The sequence below is a fragment of the Schistocerca serialis genome, chromosome 2, assembly GCF_023864345.2.
Source record: "Schistocerca serialis cubense isolate TAMUIC-IGC-003099 chromosome 2, iqSchSeri2.2, whole genome shotgun sequence".
Classification (NCBI taxonomy): Eukaryota; Metazoa; Arthropoda; class Insecta; order Orthoptera; family Acrididae; genus Schistocerca; species Schistocerca serialis.
In genome coordinates this window covers 615,107,701-615,129,150 of record NC_064639.1, presented here as the reverse complement: position 1 = coordinate 615,129,150, position 21,450 = coordinate 615,107,701, and the positions used below count along the sequence as shown (strand labels likewise).

The following is a 21,450-nucleotide window of genomic DNA, read 5'->3' as shown; positions in this document are numbered from 1 at the left end:
CAGTTTTCTTGTGTTGTGGAGCACTCATTCTTCGAATGTGTGTGTACATTGTTCCTAGCATTTACAACGATGTGGGTCTATCTCACCTTCCTGTCTCACAAGCTAGTGTGCTGCACATTAAGCTATATGAGCAGGTCCGTTGAAGTACAACTAGTTTTGCTTGAAGTAATTTCCATTTTTTTGTTGGCATTCTCATGCCATTGGTGCATATGTTTTGATCATCTTCCTCTGTGTACGCTCTTCCTAAACTCAGACAGAATATATAAAAAGTGTTGTTTTTTTCTCTTGACTCAGTTTTTCTATAAACCAGCATTCTTTTCAAGTCTGAAAATTAAAGTAATATACACTACAACACTAATGGACTCCCTGTGATAAAATTCTTACAATAATTATGCTTTCATACCTAAAAGCTTTGCTCAGACATCTTTGATTTTTTTCCTTGCTGGGGTTCATAGTCATACAAAAATTTCAAATACATCAGTGTCATCTTTACGTAAAATAAGAGAAAGACAATCACTTCCATGTGGTGGATAAACACATATACAGAGCACAATATTCATTAACTTTTGAGGTCTGGCTCTACTTGTAGAAGAAGTATGAGTGCACACATAACAAAATACTACACTCACTAGCTTCCTAGCTATGGCTTGTCTTCTTGCAGAAAGTACACACATTCAGTGTATGCTTTCTCTGTTTGAAGAAGAGCCATAGTTTGAAAACTAGTGAATGTTTTGTTATGTGTGTCTGTATGCCACCCATCAATCTGCTATATGTGAGTGATTGCCTTTCCCTTATTTTATATATTGTTCCATCCAGGAATGTTCATTATTGTTATTCATTGTCATCTTTGATTGTTAAAATCCTTAGTTGATGTTTTGTCTTTGTTGTGTACAGAATAATTTTTACAAAGATTATATGCTACATTTTAAACCAGCGTTAATGTGTTTCAGCATCTTGAGCCCTCCTTCAGATTCAAATCACAATTTTAAGAATTTGGATATACCATCAGGGTGACGCCAGAAATAATGTCAGAGACTAATTATCAAGTAAGTATTTCTTGATTAAGAAAGAGTTAAATGAAAGTAATATAGCTATTTACATTAGTTGGTTATGAAAGAGAATGGAAAACCTGACAACCTAAGCTTTTAATCTCATTGCATATGGATTGCTGTTACAAGTACAACCATGATACTGTGTACACATGACCTTAAAGGGGAGAATGACTGGAGTTTAGGTTTGCCAGCATAGTATTTCAGTGTGTTAAAACTGGAGTGAATGGAAGATGGACAAGAGTGGAGAGGGTGTGATAAAGGAGAAATGATAGTAGCAAATGTGTGGAAAAGTATAACTGGAGAGGGTGGCATTTTTGAGTAGATACCATTAAGAAAGCTTTTCTCCTTAAATCTTTCTTGTACTTTCATCAACCGAGCTTGGCACTGACTCCTGACCTCATCTATTTCAGATTTAACTTTCTCCAAATAAGGGGACTGTGTTTTTAGGAATTTGAGAAGTCATGTTATTTAAGTTTTACTGATGATTTTTTGTTATTTTAAACATGTATTATGTATTCGTGTTTTATAACATGCTCTCCTTGAGGATCTCTTTACAATGGATCGATGGAATGTAAAGTATATCAAAACTGACCAGTGCCATTTGTATCTCATACAGTTGGGTTTTCATTTTTGATTTTCTTGTATGCTGTTGGAAAAGAGTTAAATTTGCTATATTCTGGAAATTTGCTATCGTTTACTCGCAGGGTGTAGACAAAAATGTGAAAATACACGAAAACACACACATTACGATGCTTAATATGGTGTAGAAAAATCGTTGGCATTCAAAACAGCATCCAGTCATCATGGAATGGATAAGTACAAGTCCTTTATGGTTTTCAAGGGAATCTTATACCATTCTCTCTGAAAAATATTGGTAAGTTCAGGTAACAGTGATGGACGTAGACAGTGATCATGCACCATCCTCTCCAAAGTAGATCACAAAGGCTCAATAATACCAAGGTCAGGCTACTGTGGTGGTGAGGGGAGATGCAACAGTTCATCCTTGTGTTCACAAAACCCCTCGTGGCTGGTGCAAGCTGTATGAACAGAGGGTCCTGTCATCTTGGAATACAGCATCAGCATTGGGGAACAAACATTGTACCATGGGTGGACCTGATCAGCCAAAAGGTGACATAATCTTTGTCAGTAATGAGATCTTGCAGAGTAACCATGGGGCCCATGGAGTAACACGATATGGCTGCCCAATCATCATGGAACCCCAGCATTTTTCACTTTTGGTTTGTAAACTTGGGCAGACGTTGCTCCAAGGTCCAGGTTTTATGGCTTCAGCACCGTGTTTTTCTTGTTCAGGTGTTTGCGTCACTGATGAGGGGTTTTGGAATTCCAACTCACCATGCAATTCCCTGCGTGTGGAGCTCCTTTCTTATTGTTTTGACGCTGACGGTGTTTATGAGTGTGACATTCAGTTCTGCAGTGACTTTTGCAGCTGTTGTTCTCTTATTTTTCATCACAGTGCTCTTCAGTGACCATTCATCTCCATCACTCAACACAAACTTTCATCCATGTTGTGACTAACATTTTTCCACTTCTCCTGTATATGATATAAATCTTTAATACAGCACCTCTCAAAACACCAAACACTTTACTACCTTGGTTACAGAACCGCCTTTATGAGCACCAATAGCTTGTTCACATATGGCTTCTCTTAGCTCCAACATAATACACTCACATAACAGTAACAGAAATTCCTGGGTGGAGCAATAAATAAAATAAGGAAAAGGCAACCTCCCATCTATAGTGGAGTGATGCATGGAGCACATGAACAGTTAACAGGAAACAGAATTCATATTAGCTTTTGAGCTCTTACTTGTTTTGTAGCAAAAGCACACACCTTCAGCACAACCACAGAGACACCCAAATGAACATTCCCATCGCGTGGCGAGAGCTCAAGAGCTAGTGTAAGTACCGTTTCCTGTTACATGTTTCTATATACCATCTGTTATGGCTTCTGCATCACTTGTTAGCAGCAGACACAGTGGCTGCACCAAAGACTGAGACGGCGTGGAGTTTTACAATTATTTATTAAACTTTCTTTACAATTTCTCCCTCGTCGTCACTGCCTAGCGCTGCGGATCCCTCCGGCTGGCTGTTGCTGTGTAGATTCTCCGACAATGCACGCAACCCACGCCGCTGATCGCACGTGGGAGCCTTAGGCCACCAGCGCTCCGCTGAAGCCAGGATGCCCTGTGGTTGAGATGAAATCAGGTCAGCTGCCGATGCCTGCTGCACCTGCTGCTGGGAAGCCGTCAGTCGCGATGTCCGCGAGGTCCCGTCATGGACGGACCACCTGCTGTGGGGCCGGGTTGCCGTGAAGCCCGGGTGTCAGTCCCTGGCAGCGCCTGTGACCATGATCGTGCTGCGGCTGGTCCTGCTGGAAGTTCTCGCTGTAGTTAGTCAGCCATAGTGCTGACCAAACTTGGCCCGACCTCCAGAGCTGAAGTTGACATCTGGCGGCAAACGTATGACTCCTGTGAGCTGGAACAGACTTCTGGAATCGTCACCTACAAAGATTGAACATTCGGACACGGACCACGTCCATCCTCAGATCCGAACTGCTTCCTAATGGCTTCTGTCTGCTGCTGCCTGCGCTCCACTATTTATATCCGGCAGGAGGACGTTTTTTACCCTCGGTGGTAGCTTTTTGTTATTACTCCCGCAGTATGTTGCAGTGTAACTTAGCATGCTGGCCTCACTTCCCCTTACTCAGCACTCTCCAGGCTTCGCTCAGCGCTTGGTCTGTGTGCATGCTTAGGTCAGCCTGTTGGTTGATTGCTGCTGTCAGCAAGACTATCTGTGCTTGCCTACTTCGCAATGCCTTGATCGCCAGCGTGCCTCTGTTTTGCCATTCTCCACTGTGTGAAGCAACGCTTACTACATGTGGCTGCAACACTGCCTCCTCTTAAAAATTAAATTCGTCCCCGAATTTACCCTATACGTTAACTCTAGTTCTATCCTATATTCTACTTATTCCCTATATACATCCAGGTTGCCCTGTCTCATGCCCTACTGGTAATCCATTTACAGGAATCTCATGGAGTGGTCTTGCATTAACATGCTGAATCCTCTGTTTTAATAAGACATGTACCACACCAATAAATACAATCAACACAGTAATAGTTCTGGTTGAAATACCAATGGTCACTATGCTACGTTTCTGCCTGAATCTACTAGTTTATCTATCGTTTGCAATAGTGTAGCAGGCGTTGTTAATATATGTCAGATTTTCTCCTGGAGCGATGCTGAATGAAGCATCTGGCCAGTAGAAGTAAGATGAGTACCTGTAACCTTGGTGACTCCCGTGACCATTGCTGGTAAGCTGAAACAATCCCCTACTATTTCACAATTTTATCTTGTTGATTAGTAAACGACTGCCCCATAGTTCCATCTCTGTGGTTGCTGTCCAGTTCCCATTGTCATAACACCTGGCTGGTATCCTCTCCATAGCGAATACTGAATACAACCAATGCCTCCCAACTTGCCGAGAAAATGTGGCGTATGCTTCACTATTATTCTCTGACACTCTAAAGCTTCTGCTTCTGCCCTAAATAACTGGATCTCACATGACCTCTTGCCCGTGAAAACAACCCGTGATGGACAAATGGAAACTGATTCTTTAGACATCTACTCAACTCTAAACTTGACATGGTAGCATGAGTATCTCCCTCCTTATAAATTAATAAAACCTCCTGTGTCCTGAACTGTATGCCCTTCCCCATGCGCTCCCATCTGACTGGATAAGGATGCACTGTGTAACAGTGACACTGTCTCCCCACACTAGTTACTGGAAATCTAATCACTATATACATCTTAACTATATCCATTGTTACCTTAATCCTAGACATATGATAAAAAAGTGACATACTCTCTTCAATTATCGGCACTACGTGCTCTACCCCCTCTGGAAACTCTCCCTCTGCCTGCTTCAGTCTCTGTCTGAATTTTTCTGGTCACATCAATGTCACACTCACCTGGCTGTGCAATGCATGATGTACTGCCTCTTGCAACTCATCCATCCTCACTCGTGCATCACCAATGCTGTTAACCAGTTCCCGCAGCAGTTTAGCCATTTCCAGCTTCCTTTCCACTATATCCAATTGTGTTTGTACCTGTTCCAGGTCCGTATTCAATAATTTCTGTGTTTGTTCTATATATGCTCATAACCCTGTAGCCATCCCACGCACCATGCATGTCACATTCAACAACTCTGTACCTAATCCCCATATCTCTGGTGTGTGTGTATCCACTAACTTCCCTATGCTTTCCTCCCTGTTGCGAATAACTGTTAAAGAATTCTTCAAACCCTCAATATTGTCTCTATCTGCTGTTCCAAAAATTGTTTTCAGCAACTTCCCACTTGCATTCGACCAACCCCTCTTTACTCCCTTTCTCCTCCCTGGAATCATGCTCATGACTTGGCACAGTTGTTCCCTTATTTCCTTACATGACCTATCCAAAGCCTCGTACTCTTCTTGCACGTCCCATAATATTCCATTCTTAGATTTAACCGTTTCTCCACTCGATACCACCTCCTGTAGCTGTCGCATCTCGTTCCTTGCCTGCCGGATGTTGAGTGCCAGCCGAAGCATCCACTCGTGACTCGTGAGGACCACATCTGGTTGTTTCCCCTTTATTGTATGATTATATGATAGCGGAACAAACACTGGTAGCAGTTACTTCTGTAAAATATCTGGGAGTATGCGTGCGGAACGATTTGAAGTGGAATGATCATATAAAATTAATTGTTGGTAAAGCGGGTACCAGGTTGAGATTCATTGGGAGAGTGCTTAGAAAATGCAGTCCATCAACAAAAGAGGTGGCTTACAAAACACTCGTTCGACCTATACTTGAGTATTGCTCATCAGTGTGGGATCCGTACCAGATCGGTCTGACGGAGGAGATAGAGAAGATCCAAAGAAGAGCGGCGCGTTTCGTCACAGGGTTATTTGGTAACCGTGATAGCGTTACGGAGATGTTTAATAAACTCAAGTGGCAGACTCTGCAAGAGAGGCGCTCTGCATCGCGGTGTAGCTTGCTCGCCAGGTTTCGAGAGGGTGCGTTTCTGGATGAGGTATCGAATATATTGCTTCCCCCTACTTATACCTCCCGAGGAGATCACGAATGTAAAATTAGAGAGATTAGAGCGCGCACGGAGGCTTTCAGACAGTCATTCTTTCCGCGAACCATATGCGACTGGAACAGGAAAGGGAGGTAATGACAGTGGCACGTAAAGTGCCCTCCGCCACACACTGTTGGGTGGCTTGCAGAGTATAAATGTAGATGTAGATGTAGATGTAGAACATCCCACTTCGCAATGGCATATCCTGTACCTGGCCAGCTTGTGTCAGCTGCCAGAGGACTACACCCCATACTACACACTTGTATCCCATCCTGCATCACCTACAGAACGGAGAGAGAAGGAAAAAACTCCCATCACTACCCCTTAATACCAATAAAATAACCCTAGTCCATGCACAAAAATAATACACACATGATAATTACTGCTAATTACACATCCCTCGAATGCAACTTATACTTAATACCCAGTTTACTGTCTGCTTCTGGCACTTCTTTTCGCTTTCTGCCAGAAGGAGAAGTATATATACAGAGATTTACTACCCCCTGGAACGGCTTAACTCTACTAACGTGAACCACCGTTGTCTTGGTGGGCAAGTGTAATTTTACATTGACAGGTGATGTCATTTCCACTACCTGGTACAGTCCCTGGAACTTGTTTGTGAACTTCTTGGTTCTCCCTTTTGGAACATACGGATTAGCTAGTAGCACCCATTGGCCTACTCTGTACTATGGCAACTTCCTTGTTCTACCTCCCATCTGTTCTTGTCATTCCAATGCTTTCATGTTAGCTCCTCTAACTCTCTGCCCTACTTCCTTAATGGTTTTCGCAAATTGCCTTACATGCTCGCCCTCCACTCCCTGCCTTGGACGAAGCATGTCAAAAGGTGACGGCAAATTTCCGCCCATACACCACTTCGTACGGCGACAATCCTGTCGACGTATGTACCTTACTATTATATGCACTGGTTACGAATTGCAAGTGCACATCCCAGTTGGTGTGTTGACTATTTACATAGTGACTCAACATCTTAGCGATCATGCGATGCACACTCTCCCTTCATCCATTTGCTTGCAGATGGAATGGACTAGTCCGTAGTTTCTTTCCTTTCAGTAACTTACACAGTTGCTTCATCAGATAAGACGTGAAATTAGTACCTTCATCCAAGATTAAGGACTGAGGTATCCCATACCTGAGTAACCAATTATTAACTATAGTTTGTGCCAACGTACTTTCTGATCTGGTGATGCAACCATGACTAAATACCTAGAAAAGTGGTCAATCACTGTTAACACATACTTATTCCCTGCTGCACTCCTATTAAATGGGCCTAATACATCAACTCTGATTTGTTGGAAAGGTCTGTCTGCCTTTGGTAATCTTTGAAACTGAATCTTTTGATGGCTCAAGTCCGCACGCTGTGCGCATGGCACACAATTCCTGATGTACTCGTCCACGTCTTGATGTCGTGTCCTCCACCAAAACTTCTCTGCTATCTGCCTATCCATAGCTCTTCTCCTGCCATGTCCTGAAAGAAAATGGTCATGCGCCTGTTGCAAAACTTCAGATCTTAATGCTGCTGGCATGATGATGCGCGGGCCGCATTTCGTCGACCTGCAAAGTAACCCGTCCTATACTAGGAGGTGCGGTTGCTTTCTGAACAATTGGCAATCACTATCCACAGCTTGTGCCCTTTTCCACTCATCTTCGGTCACCCCTGTTACTTGTAATACTGCCACTTTCCTGCTCAATGCGTCAGCATTGGCATGTTTCACACCTTGCTTGTGTATCACCTCATAATTGAACTCACTGAGTTTCAGCGCCCATCTCACTAGCCTACTCGTTGGGTCTTTCAGACCTAATAACCATTTCAGAGCTGAATGATCCGTCACAACCTTAAACCTTCTACCGTACAGATAACATTGAAAGTACAAAATCCCGTATATTACCGCTAACAATTCCTTCTCTGTCGTGGAGTAATTTTGTTCCGCCTTGTTAAGTTGACGAGACGCGAACGCAATCAGATGTTCTTTGCCATAAATTTCTTGCTCAAGTACAACCCCAAGAGCGTGATTAGATGTGTCACATTGTAGTATAAACTCCTTAGAAAAGTCTGGAAACTTTAAAACTGGATCTGATGTCAGTATCCGTTTCAACTCTGGAAATGCTTTCTCTCACTCTGACGTCCACTGGAAGGTAACACCTTTTCTTAGCAACTTAGTAAGTGGCCTCGCTATTTCTGTGAACCCCTTTACGAATTTTCGATAATAGCTCACAAGACCAATATACGATTGCAGTTGTTTAACCGTTTGCGCAATCGGAAAATCTCATACTGCAGAAGTGAGACGAGGATCTGTCCATACCCTGTCCTGACTGATAACATGCCCAAGATAGTTTACTTGTGCTTGAGCAAAATGGCATTTGTCCAAACTTAATGTTAGCCGTGCTGCCTCTAATCTGTTAAACACCTCCTCTACCCATTCCACATGCTGCTCTATCTCTCTTGAAAAAACTATAATGTCATCCAGATACACCATTCATTTTTTCGGTTTCAACCTGCGAAGGACTCCATCCAACAACCTCTGAAATGTTGGTGGAGCGTTTTTTAGTCCAAACGGCTTTCTTTTATACTCGAAGTGACCACAATGCATCGTAAATGCTGTTTTTGGTCTGTCCTCTGGACATACTTAAATCTGGTGATAACCACTTTGCAAATCCATAGTGGAGAAAAATTTACACTGCCTAGGTTGTCTAACGTTTCTGTGATATTCGGAACTGGATATACGTCCGCCACTGTCTGTTCATTCAAATGTCCGTAATCGCAACAAAAACGAAATTTTTTCTACTCATCTGGTGTCTTCTTCGAAACTAGGACCACGCTACTAGACCAAGGACTATTACTATGTTGGTTTATCCCATCTTCCAATTGTTGTTCTATTAATTGCTCTACTACTGGTTGTAATTGTTTCGGTAGTCTGTATGGCTTACAATACACCGGAGCGTGATTCCCTGTTGGAATACGATGCTGTGTTGTCGGTGTAGTGGGTAACGTACCCTGTGCTTCAAACAATGCTTTATACTTTAGTAATAATGCTTCCATACCCGAACGATCATTTCCTCTCAAATGATTTACCTTGTCAGGAAGTGCAGACGTGCTGATGGTTTGCTTTACATCATAGTCTGGCCTCGAACTATTGATGTCCTCTTTATCTATTAACTCTACTGTGGCTATTACTAATCCCTTTGGCCGATTAACATCATCCCGCCCGAAGTTATCTAAACTCACCGGAACCATAAACTGCCCGTTTATGTCCGTTATCCGTGTACACTCCTACGAATAAAGCAATGCTTTTTGTCTAAAACTTCATTACTCGGTAGTGCGTCTACCAAGAATAACCCCTGCTGTGGCACATCGACATCCACCGGTACCCAGATCTACTCCCCTGTACCTGTTCCTACTTTGTACCACGATATCACCTTTAATGCACTTGTACACAGTTTAGTTGGTATCAACTTAGCTATAGGTGCACCTCGTGACTCTGAAACATTTGCAACGGCTGTACCCATTGAGAACAAGTTCCCATCTAGTTCCAGCGTATGTTGCGAAAGGTCAATTTTGGCGTGATGTTTAATCAGAAAGTCCAATCCAAGTATCACTGAAAATCCCTGTCCCACAGTTGACAACACCTCCATTTGCTCCCGGAACCACACGTTCCCTATCTTAAACTTGAGCTGTGCTGTCTTTAGTGCATCTCATTTTTTATCACCTACTGCACGCAATCTGTATCTCGGAGCTTCCAATCCTTTCTTGCCCACGATGTCCACACTGACAACTGATAGATGCGCTCCAGTATCGACCAAAACTCTTCGCCACTTATCTTATATCCAAACCATCAAACTACAATCCAACTCTTTGTACACTCTCTGAGTACCTCTTTTTACTGGGAATGCCGCCCGATGGCAGGAACACTCTGTTTTTCATCAAAGAGTTTTTTACCTGCTGTATCATTAACCCGTTTCTTGGCTTTACACTGCCGTGCCTTATGCCCTATTTTCTGACAATTGAAACATTGCGGTTCCCGACATTGTCCCTTAAAATGACCTTGCTTCCCACAATGGTAACACTCTCTGGAAGATGAAAAAATTTTCTTGTCATTGCGACTTCTAGTGGCACTATCCACTTCCTGCAAATGTGTAGCTATGCACAATGCTGCTGCTAAGTCACTTGGATTTTCCACCCGTATCCGGCTTGAAAAATCTGGCGAGACCCCTCGCAAAAATGCGTCTAAAGCTCTATTCTCTGCTTCTTTCAATAGAACTTCATTTGCACTCGCATCTTGCGTTAACTCGTAAGTGTACGCATTCATTTTCCTAATTCTGTCTGAAAATTCTTCAACCGTTTCACCCATTTTTTGCATCCTCCTCCTCAATTTTTCTGTAAAAATTCTGGCACTGTTTTGTTTCCTAAAGCTTTGCAATAATCCTTCAGCCAACTCTGTGAATGTAGTAGCATCCTGTAACCCTTCGTGGTATGCCACATAAGTCTTTGTGTCACCTACTAACTGTAACCTCGCCATTTGCAAACATTTTTCATCCGACCAGCATCACTGTCTAGCCATACTACGTACGTCACCAATGAAAACATTCACATCCTCTGATGTTTTACCCGAGAAGGAAGGTATCAAATTAGCCGCTGAACAATCTGCCACACCAGAAAAGACAGTACCCTTGCATTCTACACTATCGCTTCCCGAGCCTGATTCAGTATTTTGCAAGAATTGTTGCTCCATCCTCTGCATGTGCTGCTTTCACAACTTATTTTCTTCAGTCAGAACTTATTTTCTTCAATCAGTTTCTTAAGTTGCTCTGTCAATGCGACTATGGTGTCACTTGTCCCAGTTGCATGTGTCTGGCATTTTCTGTGTGCTATACCTTACTTCACAAAAATGAAATTGTATTACCCAGAAGCAAGTTAATTCCTGCACGTCTAATGGCAAGCCATCTAGACTTACCACATTGCCCCATTACATGATGATAGAAGCCACACACAGGTGCTTGTTACAAATTTTTCACAAGGAGCAATGTGACCTGTTAATCCACACACTACACATTTAGATGGTACTAAGTTAACGTGACTATCATTCCCATGAAACCGCGATAAGTCTGCAGGGCTGCTAGGCCTTTCAAATGACACTCTCACATCCATTAATGTTGTTACCCTGGACATGTCTACCTACACAGAAAACATAGAGAGAAGGCAGTTGCTAGACTCACCCTATTCGGTGTTTCTCAGTTGATCCACATGGTGCTAGTCAAAGTTGTGGCATGGGTGCGCCTGACACCACTTGTTCCTGCTTCTGCACCACTTGTTAGCAGCAGACACAGTGGCTGTGCCAAAGACTGAGACGGCGTGGAGTATTACAATTATTTATTGAACTTTCTTTACAATTTCTTCCTCGTCGTCGCTGCCCAGTCCTGCGGATCCCTCCGCCTGGCTGCTGCTGTGTAGATTCTCCGGCAATGCGCGCAACGCGTGTCAGTCCCTGGCAGTGCATGTGACCAAGACCGCACTGGAGCCAGTCCTGCTGGAAGTTCTCGCTGTAGTTAGTCAGCCATGGTGCCGACCAAACTCGGGCCGACCTCCAGAGCTGAAGTTGAGATCTGGCGACGAACGGATGACTCCTGCAAGCTGGAACAGACTTCTGGAATCTCCACCTATGAAGATTGAACATTCGGACACGGACCACGTCCATCCTCAGATCCGAACTGCTTCCTAATGGCTTCTCTGTTGCTGCCTGTGCTCCACTATTTATATCCGGCAGGAGGATATTTTTTACTCTCGGTGGTAGCATTTTGTCATTACTCCCGCAGTATATTGTAGTGTAACTTAGCATGCTGGCCTCACTTCCCCTTACTCAGCACTCTCCAAGCTTCGCTCGGCGCTTGGTCTGTGTGCATCCTTGCGTAAGCCTGTTGCTAGACTGCTGCTGTCAGCAAGACTATCTGTGCTTGCCTACTTCGCAATGCCTTGATCGCCAGCGTGCCTCTGTTTTGCCATTCTCCACTGCGTGAAGCAATGCTTACTACATGTGGCCTCAACACATGCAATGATTTGCTATAGGTGAGTGGTTGCCTTTCTCTTATTTTGTATAATACTTTCACAGCTACACAGAACATTGTTCTGAATACAACTTACACTTGCAACATATTGAAGACATTGCAAGGGCACCATTCATGTTCAAATACAACAGCACAACCTGTGAGCTTGGCCAGCATCTGCATTTATATTTAAGCATGCATTTCTTGCGGTGTTTCCATCATGTACTTTTGATAACGTACTGTGTGTTGTGTGATTATCTGGTAATTTTGCTTAACATGTGGATAAATGAATCTCTTGACTGATAAAAAATTTAGTTTTCTCTATACAGAATGCTATTATGCGAAGGTCCATCACTTCTATCAGCATATTTTAAGATGTGTATGATGAAACCGTGATTTTATCTCTGTGAGATTTTAAAAAAATGATAATATCAAGTTAAAACTTTTCATGAGACTGAAGTTCCTTTATTATAATACAAAATATAATTTGTAGTATACATGTTTGTTTACATTCAGTTTCTTGCAAGTAAGCCAGCAATCCTTAGAATCATACAGAGTGAGATGGCACGTTGGTTAGCACACTGGACTCACGTCCACATCTAGACATCCTGATTTAGGTTTTCTGTAATTTCTGTAAATTGCACCAGGCAAATGTTGTGATTCCTTTGAAAGGGTATGGCCGATTTCCTCCCCCATCCTTAAAACAATGTGGGCTTGTACTCCATATCGTATGATCTTGATGTATCAGAGGAACAGTAACAAAAAATTGTCAACAAGGATACTACTTTTTGTAATTTTTAGTTGTTATAAGCATCACTATTTTTAATCATCAGATGTTTACTGCTCTTGCTTGCATGGGTTTCCTGAATATATGTTAGGGATAGCTTTTTCAGTTATCTGAGTCATCTGTCCTGAACTTTGCTGTCTGAGAGGTGCTGCGATAAAGCTTAACCATTTTCTGACAGTGGTTTTGTTAGTGCTCTACCTATCCCTTTAACTCTGTCATTATTTCAGTTGCTTTCAGCTTTCTCCATTTCCTACTATACATTTGATTTTTTGTTAGTGTTCTATCCATCCCTTTAACTTGTCATTATTTCAGTTACTTTCAGCTTTCTCCATTTCCTACTATACATTTGAATTTCTGTTAGTGCTACACTCCATATAACCTTTCAATAAAGTTGTTCTTTATTTAAGGACTGGCAATTAAAGGCTTTAGTCTAATAAAGGTTGTATGTTTGGTTAATGTTATCCATTTTTTAATTTCCTCATGTTTCCCTTCAAGACAAATGTACCTTTCATCTTCTTAATTTGTTTTTAGAAACTAGGAGGGGGGGGGGGGGGGGACAAAGATTAGTTTAATATCCCCCCATGAACCATGGACCTTGCCGTTGGTGGGGAGGCTTGCGTGCCTCAGCGATACAGATGGCTGTACCGTAGGTGCAACCACAACGGGGGGGTATCTGTTGAGAGGCCAGACAAAGATGTGGTTCCTGAAGAGGGGCAGCAGCCTTTTCAGCAGTTGCAGGGGCAACAGTCTGGACGATTTACTGATCTGGCATTGTAACACTAACCAAAACGGCCTTGCTGTGCTGGTACTGTGAAAGGCTGAAAGCAAGGGGAAACTACAGCCGTAATTTTTGCCGAGGGCATGCAGCTTTACTGTATGGTTAAATGATGATGGCATCCTCTTAGGTAAAATGTTTCGGAGGTAAAATAGTCCCCCATTCGGAACTCCGGGTGGGGACTACTCAAGAGGATGTCGTTATCAAGAGAAAGGAAACCAGCATTCTACGGATCGGAGTGTGGAATGTCAGATCCCTTAATTGGGTAAGTTGGTTAGAAAATTTAAAAAGGGAAATGGATAGGTTAAAGTTAGATATAGTGGGAATTAGTGAATTTCGGTGGCAGGAGGAACAAGACTTTTGGTCAGGTGAATACAGGGTTGTAAATACAAAATCAAATAGGGGTAATGCAGGAGTAGGTTTAATAATGAATAAAAAAAATAGGAGTGCAGGTAAGCTACTACAAACCACATAGTGAACACAATATTGTGGCCAAGATAGGTACGAAGCCCATGTGTACTACAGTAGTACAAGTTTATATGCCAACTAGCTCTGCAGATGATGAAGAAATTGATGAAATGTATGATGAGATAAAATAAATTATACAGGTACTGAAGGGAGATGAAAATTTAATAGTCATCGGTGACTGGAATTCGAGAGTAGGAAAAGGGAGAGAAGGAAACATAGTAGGTGAATATGGAGGGGGATAAGAAATGAAAGAAGAAGCTGTCTGGTAGAATTTTGCACAGAGCATAACTTAATCATAGTGAACACTTGGTTCAAGAATCATAAAAGAAGGTTGTATACATGGAAGAATCCCGGAGATACTAGAAGGTATCAGATAGATTATATAATGGTAAGAGAGAGATTTTGGAACCAGGTTTTAAATTGTAAGACATTTCCAGGGGCAGATGTGGACACTGACCACAATCTGTTGGGTATGAACTGTAGATTAAAACTGAAGAAACTACAAAAAGGTGGGAATTTAAGAAGATGGGACCTGGATAAACTGACTAAACCAGAGGTTGTACAGAGTTTCAGGGAGAGCATAAGGGAACAATTGACAGGAATGGGGGAAAGAAATACAGTAGAAGAAGAATGGGTAGCTCTGAGGGATGAAGTAGTGAAGGCAGCAGAGGATCAAGTAGGTAAAAAGATGAGGGCTAGTAGAAATCCTTGGGTAACAGAAGAAATATTGAATTTAATTGATGAAAGGAGAAAATATGAAAACACAGTAACTGAAGCAGGCAAAATGGAATACAAACGTCTAAAAAATGAGATAGACAGGAAGTGCAAAATGGCTAAGCAGGGATGGCTAGAGGACAGATGTAAGTATGTAGAGGCTTATCTCACTAGGGATATGATAGATACTGCCTACAGGAAAATTAAAGAGACCTTTGGAGAAAAGAGAGCCACTTGTATGAATATCAAGAGCTCAGATGGAAACCCAGTTCTAAGCAAAGAAGGGAAAGCAGAAAGGTGGAAGGAGTATATAGAGGGTCTATACAAGGGCGGTGTACTTGAGGACAATATTATGGAAATGGAAGAGGATGTAGATGAAGATGAAATGGGAGATATGATACTGCGTTAAGAGTTTGACAGAGCACTGAAAGACCTGAGTCGAAACAAGGCCCCGGGACTAGACAATATTCCATTGGAGCTACTGATGGCCTTGGGAGAGCCAGTCCTGACAAAACTCTACCATCTGGTGAGCAAGATGTATGAGACAGGCGAAATACCCTCAGACTTCAAGAAGAATATAATAATTCCAATCCCAAAGAAAGCAGGTGTTGACAGATGTGAAAATTACCAAACAATCAGTTTAGTAAGTACAGCTGCAAAATACTAACACGAATTGTTTACAGACGAATGGAAAAACTAGTAGAAGCCGCCCTTGGGGAAGATCAGTTTGGATTCCATAGAAGTACTGGAACACGTGAGGCAATACTGACCTTACGACTTATCTTAGAAGAAATATTAAGGAAAGGCAAGCCTACGTTTCTAGCATTAGTAGACTTAGAGAAAGCTTTTGACAATGTTGACTGGAATACTCTCTTTCAAATTCTGAAGGTGGCAGGGGTAAAATACAGGGATCGAAAGGCTATTTACAATTTGTACAGAAACCAGATGGCAGTTATAAGAGTCGAGGGACATGAAAGGGAAGCAGTGGTTGGGAAGGGAGTAAGACAGGGTTGTAGCCTCTCCCCGATGTTATTCAATCTGTATATTGAGCAAGCCGTAAAGGAAACAAAAGAAAAATTCGGAGTAGGTATTAAAATGCATGGAGAAGAAATGAAAACTTTGAGGTTCGCCGATGACATTGTAATTCTGTCAGAGACAGCGAAGGACTTGGAAGAGCAGTTGATTGGAATCGACAGTGTCTTGAAAGGAGGATATAAGATGAACATCAACAAAAGCAAAATGAGGATAATGGAATGTAGTCGAATTAAGTTGGGTGATGCTGAGAGAATTAGATTAGGAAATGAGACACTTAAAGCAGTAAAGGAGTTTTGCTATTTGGGGAGCAAAATAACTGATTATGGTCGAAGTAGAGAGGATGTAAAATGTAGACTGGCAATGGCAAGGAAAGTGTTTCTGAAGAAGATAAATTTGTTAACATCGAGTATAGATTAAAGTGTCAGGAAGTTGTTTCTGAAAGTATTTGTATGGAGTGTAGCCATGTATGGAAGTGAAACATGGACGATAAATAGTTTGGACAAGAAGAGTATAAAAGCTTTCAAAATGTGGTGCTACAGAAGTATGCTGAAGATTAGATGGGTAGATCACATAACTAATGAGGAGGTATTGAATAGAGTTGGGGAGAAGAGGAGTTTGTGGCACAACTTGACAAGAAGAAGGAACCCGGTTGGTAGGACGTCTTCTGAGGCATCAAGGGATCACAAATTTAGCATTGGAGAGCAGTGTGGAGGGTAAAAATTGTAGAGGGAGACCAAGAGATGAATACACTAAGCAGATTCAGAAGGATGTAGGTTGCAGTAAATACTGGGAGATGAAGAAGCTTGCACAGGATAGAGTAGAATGGAGAGCTGCATCAAACCAGTCTCAGGACTGATGACCACAACAACAACAACTACAACAACTGTGTAACCTCTCTTGGTATACAAGGTTTGTCCAGTAAGTATTGAGACCGAAATTATAAAAATAATTTTATCAAAAATTTATACAGAGTAAGATAATATGCTTCGAAACATGAGGCTTCTCAGTCAGTACTCAGTGCCAGTGCTATTCCCAGTCTTCATATGCATTTTTTTTAGTTAGCAACCTCAAAGGCTCTTCAGGCACCCAGTCAAAGCAACCCAATGGATTGCTTAAATTGTCCTGAGATGATATCCTTTCATACTTATTTTTGACCTGAGAGAACAAAAAGAAGTTGATGGGAACCAAATCTGGATTTTTAGGATGGTTGGAGGAGTGTTGCACATTGTGTTTGGTCAGTGCTTTCCTCACAATTAGTGATGTGGCCAGGTTTTATTGTTGGATCCAGAGTTGTTAAATATATACATGAATGATTTGGAAGAAAGGCTGGTATTCACTAGTGCACACTATACTTTCAGTCATAATGACATGTGGTGTTTTCACGTAACTGCATGCACTTTATTATGCTACACTCTGCATATCGGGACTTAAGGATGCATATTTGGGAAAGCTGTGTATGTCATGCCAGTGCAATCAAGAAGGCTCATTATCCATACTTGACCAGTAATTCGCAAAGATGGTGGTCCTTTAACAAGGTCCCATCCATGTCTGTTTTCAATAACTGTTCAACTCTGCTAGTGTTCCATCTCCAATTAGCTCAAACATGATGAAATCTTGAATTCTACTGAATGAAGTTGTCAGTGGTTAAGACATTGGATATGTATGATTCAAATTCCCAGCAGACCAACAACAGTTAAGTTTTCTGCAGCTTCCTTATGGCAAATAAAATGAGTAAAATGAGCGATGGAATGGTTTCTTTGACAAAGGTTAGTTTCATTCTCTGCCCTTGTCATACAGTAGATAGTGCTCTAACTACCCTGCCACCGATGGGATGCTAAAACCTAATCATCCCTCCTTTCGAACTGAGCCAGAAAATTCTTTCATTTGCCTTGTTTGTAGTATAGTTGCAGTCTGCAAATAGAAACAAGTTGACTGTACTGAAGGTTACTTTACTTTTCTTCATAATCATCTCCATTAGTTAAGCATTTGGCGTACCCATCCTCGAGACTAGAACTTCCATGTCACAGTCAGCTATTGACAGTCCATTATACTAGTTGTTAAGTGCATTCTTCATCTCACCATCACATGCAAAATATTTTCAGCCCAAGGAAGACTTTTAGTTTAGTGAAAAACGTGTCTTGCACGATTTTGTTCTTCATTTTATTCTTCAAATCATCTCTGCTGAACAATGTGTTTGTACATCATGTCATTGCACTGAAGAGTCCTCAGATAATTTTGCTGGTAATTGCTCATGGAAGGTAATATTTTTGTATTGGGAAATTTTAAACTTCCAGACAAATGGTTCTGTAGATCTGGAACACACAGAATATTATCTGATTTTTGAACTTAGGTAGTAGAGATTAGCAGTGCTGAATGGTTTCCAAATGGTCAGTTAAGCCATCAGAGACAGCTTCCATATCCAGCCAATATTTTGTTAATATATAAGGCAACTTGGTTCTTTTCACACACATGAAAGTTGTGTCAGAATACTCTTCTGGGAAATTAGTGGCACTTCTTTGCATTTGTTCCTCATTCGTATTTTGAACAGTGAATTAATTAATGTTTATGTAGTTTTTGATAACGCCGTGAAATATGTACGAGGCCTGTCTCAGAAGTACCTGACCTAACAAAGAAAATACCAAAATTTTGCAGAAAAAGACCTTTGTTTCTCTACATCAACCTTTCAGCAACACATTTTTCCCAGTAATGTTCAGTAGTTTCAGTACACTGTTTATAGTGAGAATTTTTTAGCTCCACAAAATAGCCATCAACTGCAGATTTTATCTCTTCATTTTTGCCATATCTTTTATTATCAAGCCATTTACTCAAGTTCAGAAACAGAAAATAATCAGAGGGGTTTAAATCTGGTGAACAGGGTGCACGAAGAAGCAATTCAAACCCTAACTCATTGATTTTGATCATAGTGATAATGGACATGTGAACTGGTGCATTGTTGTCATGACAAAAATTTCTTTTTTGATAAATGTGGCCATTTTTTCTTGATTTCATTATTAAGATGTGATACTCATCATTGACTGCATTTCCTTGTTGAAGATGATCAGCATAAATTATCAGATGCACATCCCAAAAAACTGATGCCGTGGCATTGCCTAGCAATGGAACTGTCTTCCCTTTCCTTGGAGCTGATTATCCTTTTCAGTCCACTGTTTTGATTGTTCCTTTGTCTCTGGTGTGAAGTGATATACCTATGTTTCATCCATGGTTATTAATCATACTCAAAACTTGACTTCATTAATTCTGAGTAAATGCAGCACCCATCTTGTACACTGCTTTCACATGTCCAAATTTTCAGTCAGTATTTGATCAACAGCATTTTTTGAAGTGACAGTAGTGTCTGCTACCTTACACACTTTCAGCTGATGCTCATTGAATACCATATTGTGGATTTTCTTCGCAGTATCTGGCATGGTCGTGTCATTTGATTGACCACAGCAATGTTTTGTCTTGGCAGTTCGCACCACCTCACTTATTCTCTGCCACCCAATATTTTATTGTTGTGGGTGAAGGGACAGACTGCCCCAGGCTAGAATTTTGCTCATCTTTATATTTTGTTGGACTGAGACATTTCAAATGAAATTATTGTACCACATAATAATGACCAGTTTTGTCCATGTTTACAAATTCGCAGAGATTGCTGCCAAAAAATACTAAACATCGTAGCACAGTCAGACTTCAAACTTCAGCTTTATAAAGTAGGTGCTTTTATCATAATCATATGTTTGTAACAACAACCACTATTTATAGATCAGATCGTGCATTTATGGTACAGCTCTCATAATATATCATCTGTGATTGGTGATGGGCATTTGGGTTGAATTTTGTCATGCAGTTTTTTTCATGAGCTGCATTGTCACAGTCCAGTTTTACAATATTCTGTAAAACACATAACAACTGGTTCTTGGGGGACATAAAATCTGGTATTCTAACATTATAAATACATTTTTCATCTTTAGTGTTCTTCAAAGGCATTGTATGCTCAGGCTGTGACGGCTTTTTAGTTCATGCTTTTATCTATTTGTTTTTTCTTGTGTACCTTACAGAGACTCTTTTCTCACATGACGTGCTAAAGGCTGTATATCAAGGCAGGCAGGTAGATGCAGTATTTCTTGATTTCTGAAAAGCATTTGAATCACTACCACACCTACACTTATTGTCATGTGGGGTAACAATTGAAGTTTGTGACTGGTTTATGACCTTTTTGGTAGGGATGATACAGCAAATTATCTTGGATGGAGAGTCATCTGGTACGTAGAAGTAACTTCAAGTGTGCCCCAGGGAAGTGTGTTGGGACCTTTGTGTTCATGCTGTCTATTTATGACTTTGCAGACAATATTAATAGTAACCTCAGGCTTCTTGCAGGTGATGCAATTATATATAATGAAATACTGTCTGAAAGAAGCTGCATAAATATTCAGTTAGGTTTTGATAAGATTTCAAAGTGGTGCAAAGATTGGCAACTTGCTTTAAATGTTCAAAAGTGTAAAATTTTGCACTTCACAAAACAAAAAAAATGTAATATTCTATGGCTGTAAATAAGTCATTATTGAAATTGGCCTACTCATACAAATGCCTTAGTGTAACATTTTGTAATTATATGAAATGGAATGATCATGTAGACTCAGTTGTGGGTAATGCAGTTGGTAGACTTTGGTTGATTGGCAGAATACTGGGGAGGTGCAATCAGTCTACAAAGGAGATCACTTGCAAATCACTCATGCGACCAGTTCCAGAATATTGTTCAAGTGTTTGGGACCCATACCAAATGGGACTAACAGGGGATACTGAATGTATATAGAGAAGGGCACAGGAATGGTCACAGGTTTGTTTGATGCATGGGAAAGTGTCGCAGAGGTCCTGAAGGAACTGAAGTGACAGACTCTTGAAGATAGACGTAAACTATTTTGAGAAAGTCTACTAACAAAGTTTCAAGAACCAGCTTTAAATGAGGACTGTAGGAACATATAAAAAATCTCCTACATATCACTTACATAGGGATTGTGAGGATAAGATCAGAATAATTACTGCATGCACAAAGGCATTCAAACAATCATTCTTCCCGCACTCCATATGTGGATGGCATGGGAAGAACCACTAATAATGAGTAATACAGGATGTACCCTCTGGCTTTCAATTCAAGATGGTTCGCAGAGTGTAGATGTAGATGTAAATGTAGATGTAGACATTACAAACCGTATGAGATATAAGTTCGTTGCATTGTACTTATGAAACTTAAACTTTGTGTACGTGACATCACTGCTGCTGCCTGTATTGTTTTCTAGCTTTCCCCCTCTCCTCATATCATGATTATTATATGAAAATTTGCATTCACATTTGCCTTCAATTTAGTGTCTTTTCTTTGCTAAACTGCCATACCTATGTTGTATTTGTTTAGTGAGCTTGGTGA

General features: G+C 41.1%; 1 protein-coding gene across 3 annotated transcripts in view; it reads left to right on the top strand.

The window, feature by feature from the left end:
- The window catches only part of LOC126457664 (RB-associated KRAB zinc finger protein-like), a 116,260-nt gene that overhangs the window by 31,576 nt on the left and 63,234 nt on the right, over nucleotides 1–21,450 (top strand). For all 3 annotated transcript variants that reach the window (XM_050094155.1, XM_050094156.1, XM_050094157.1), the window contains one exon: nucleotides 951–1,046. In XM_050094155.1, the coding sequence (XP_049950112.1) occupies nucleotides 1,026–1,046 (21 nt within the window). In that variant the 5' untranslated portion in view covers nucleotides 951–1,025. The remainder of the gene's footprint in view (nucleotides 1–950; nucleotides 1,047–21,450) is intronic.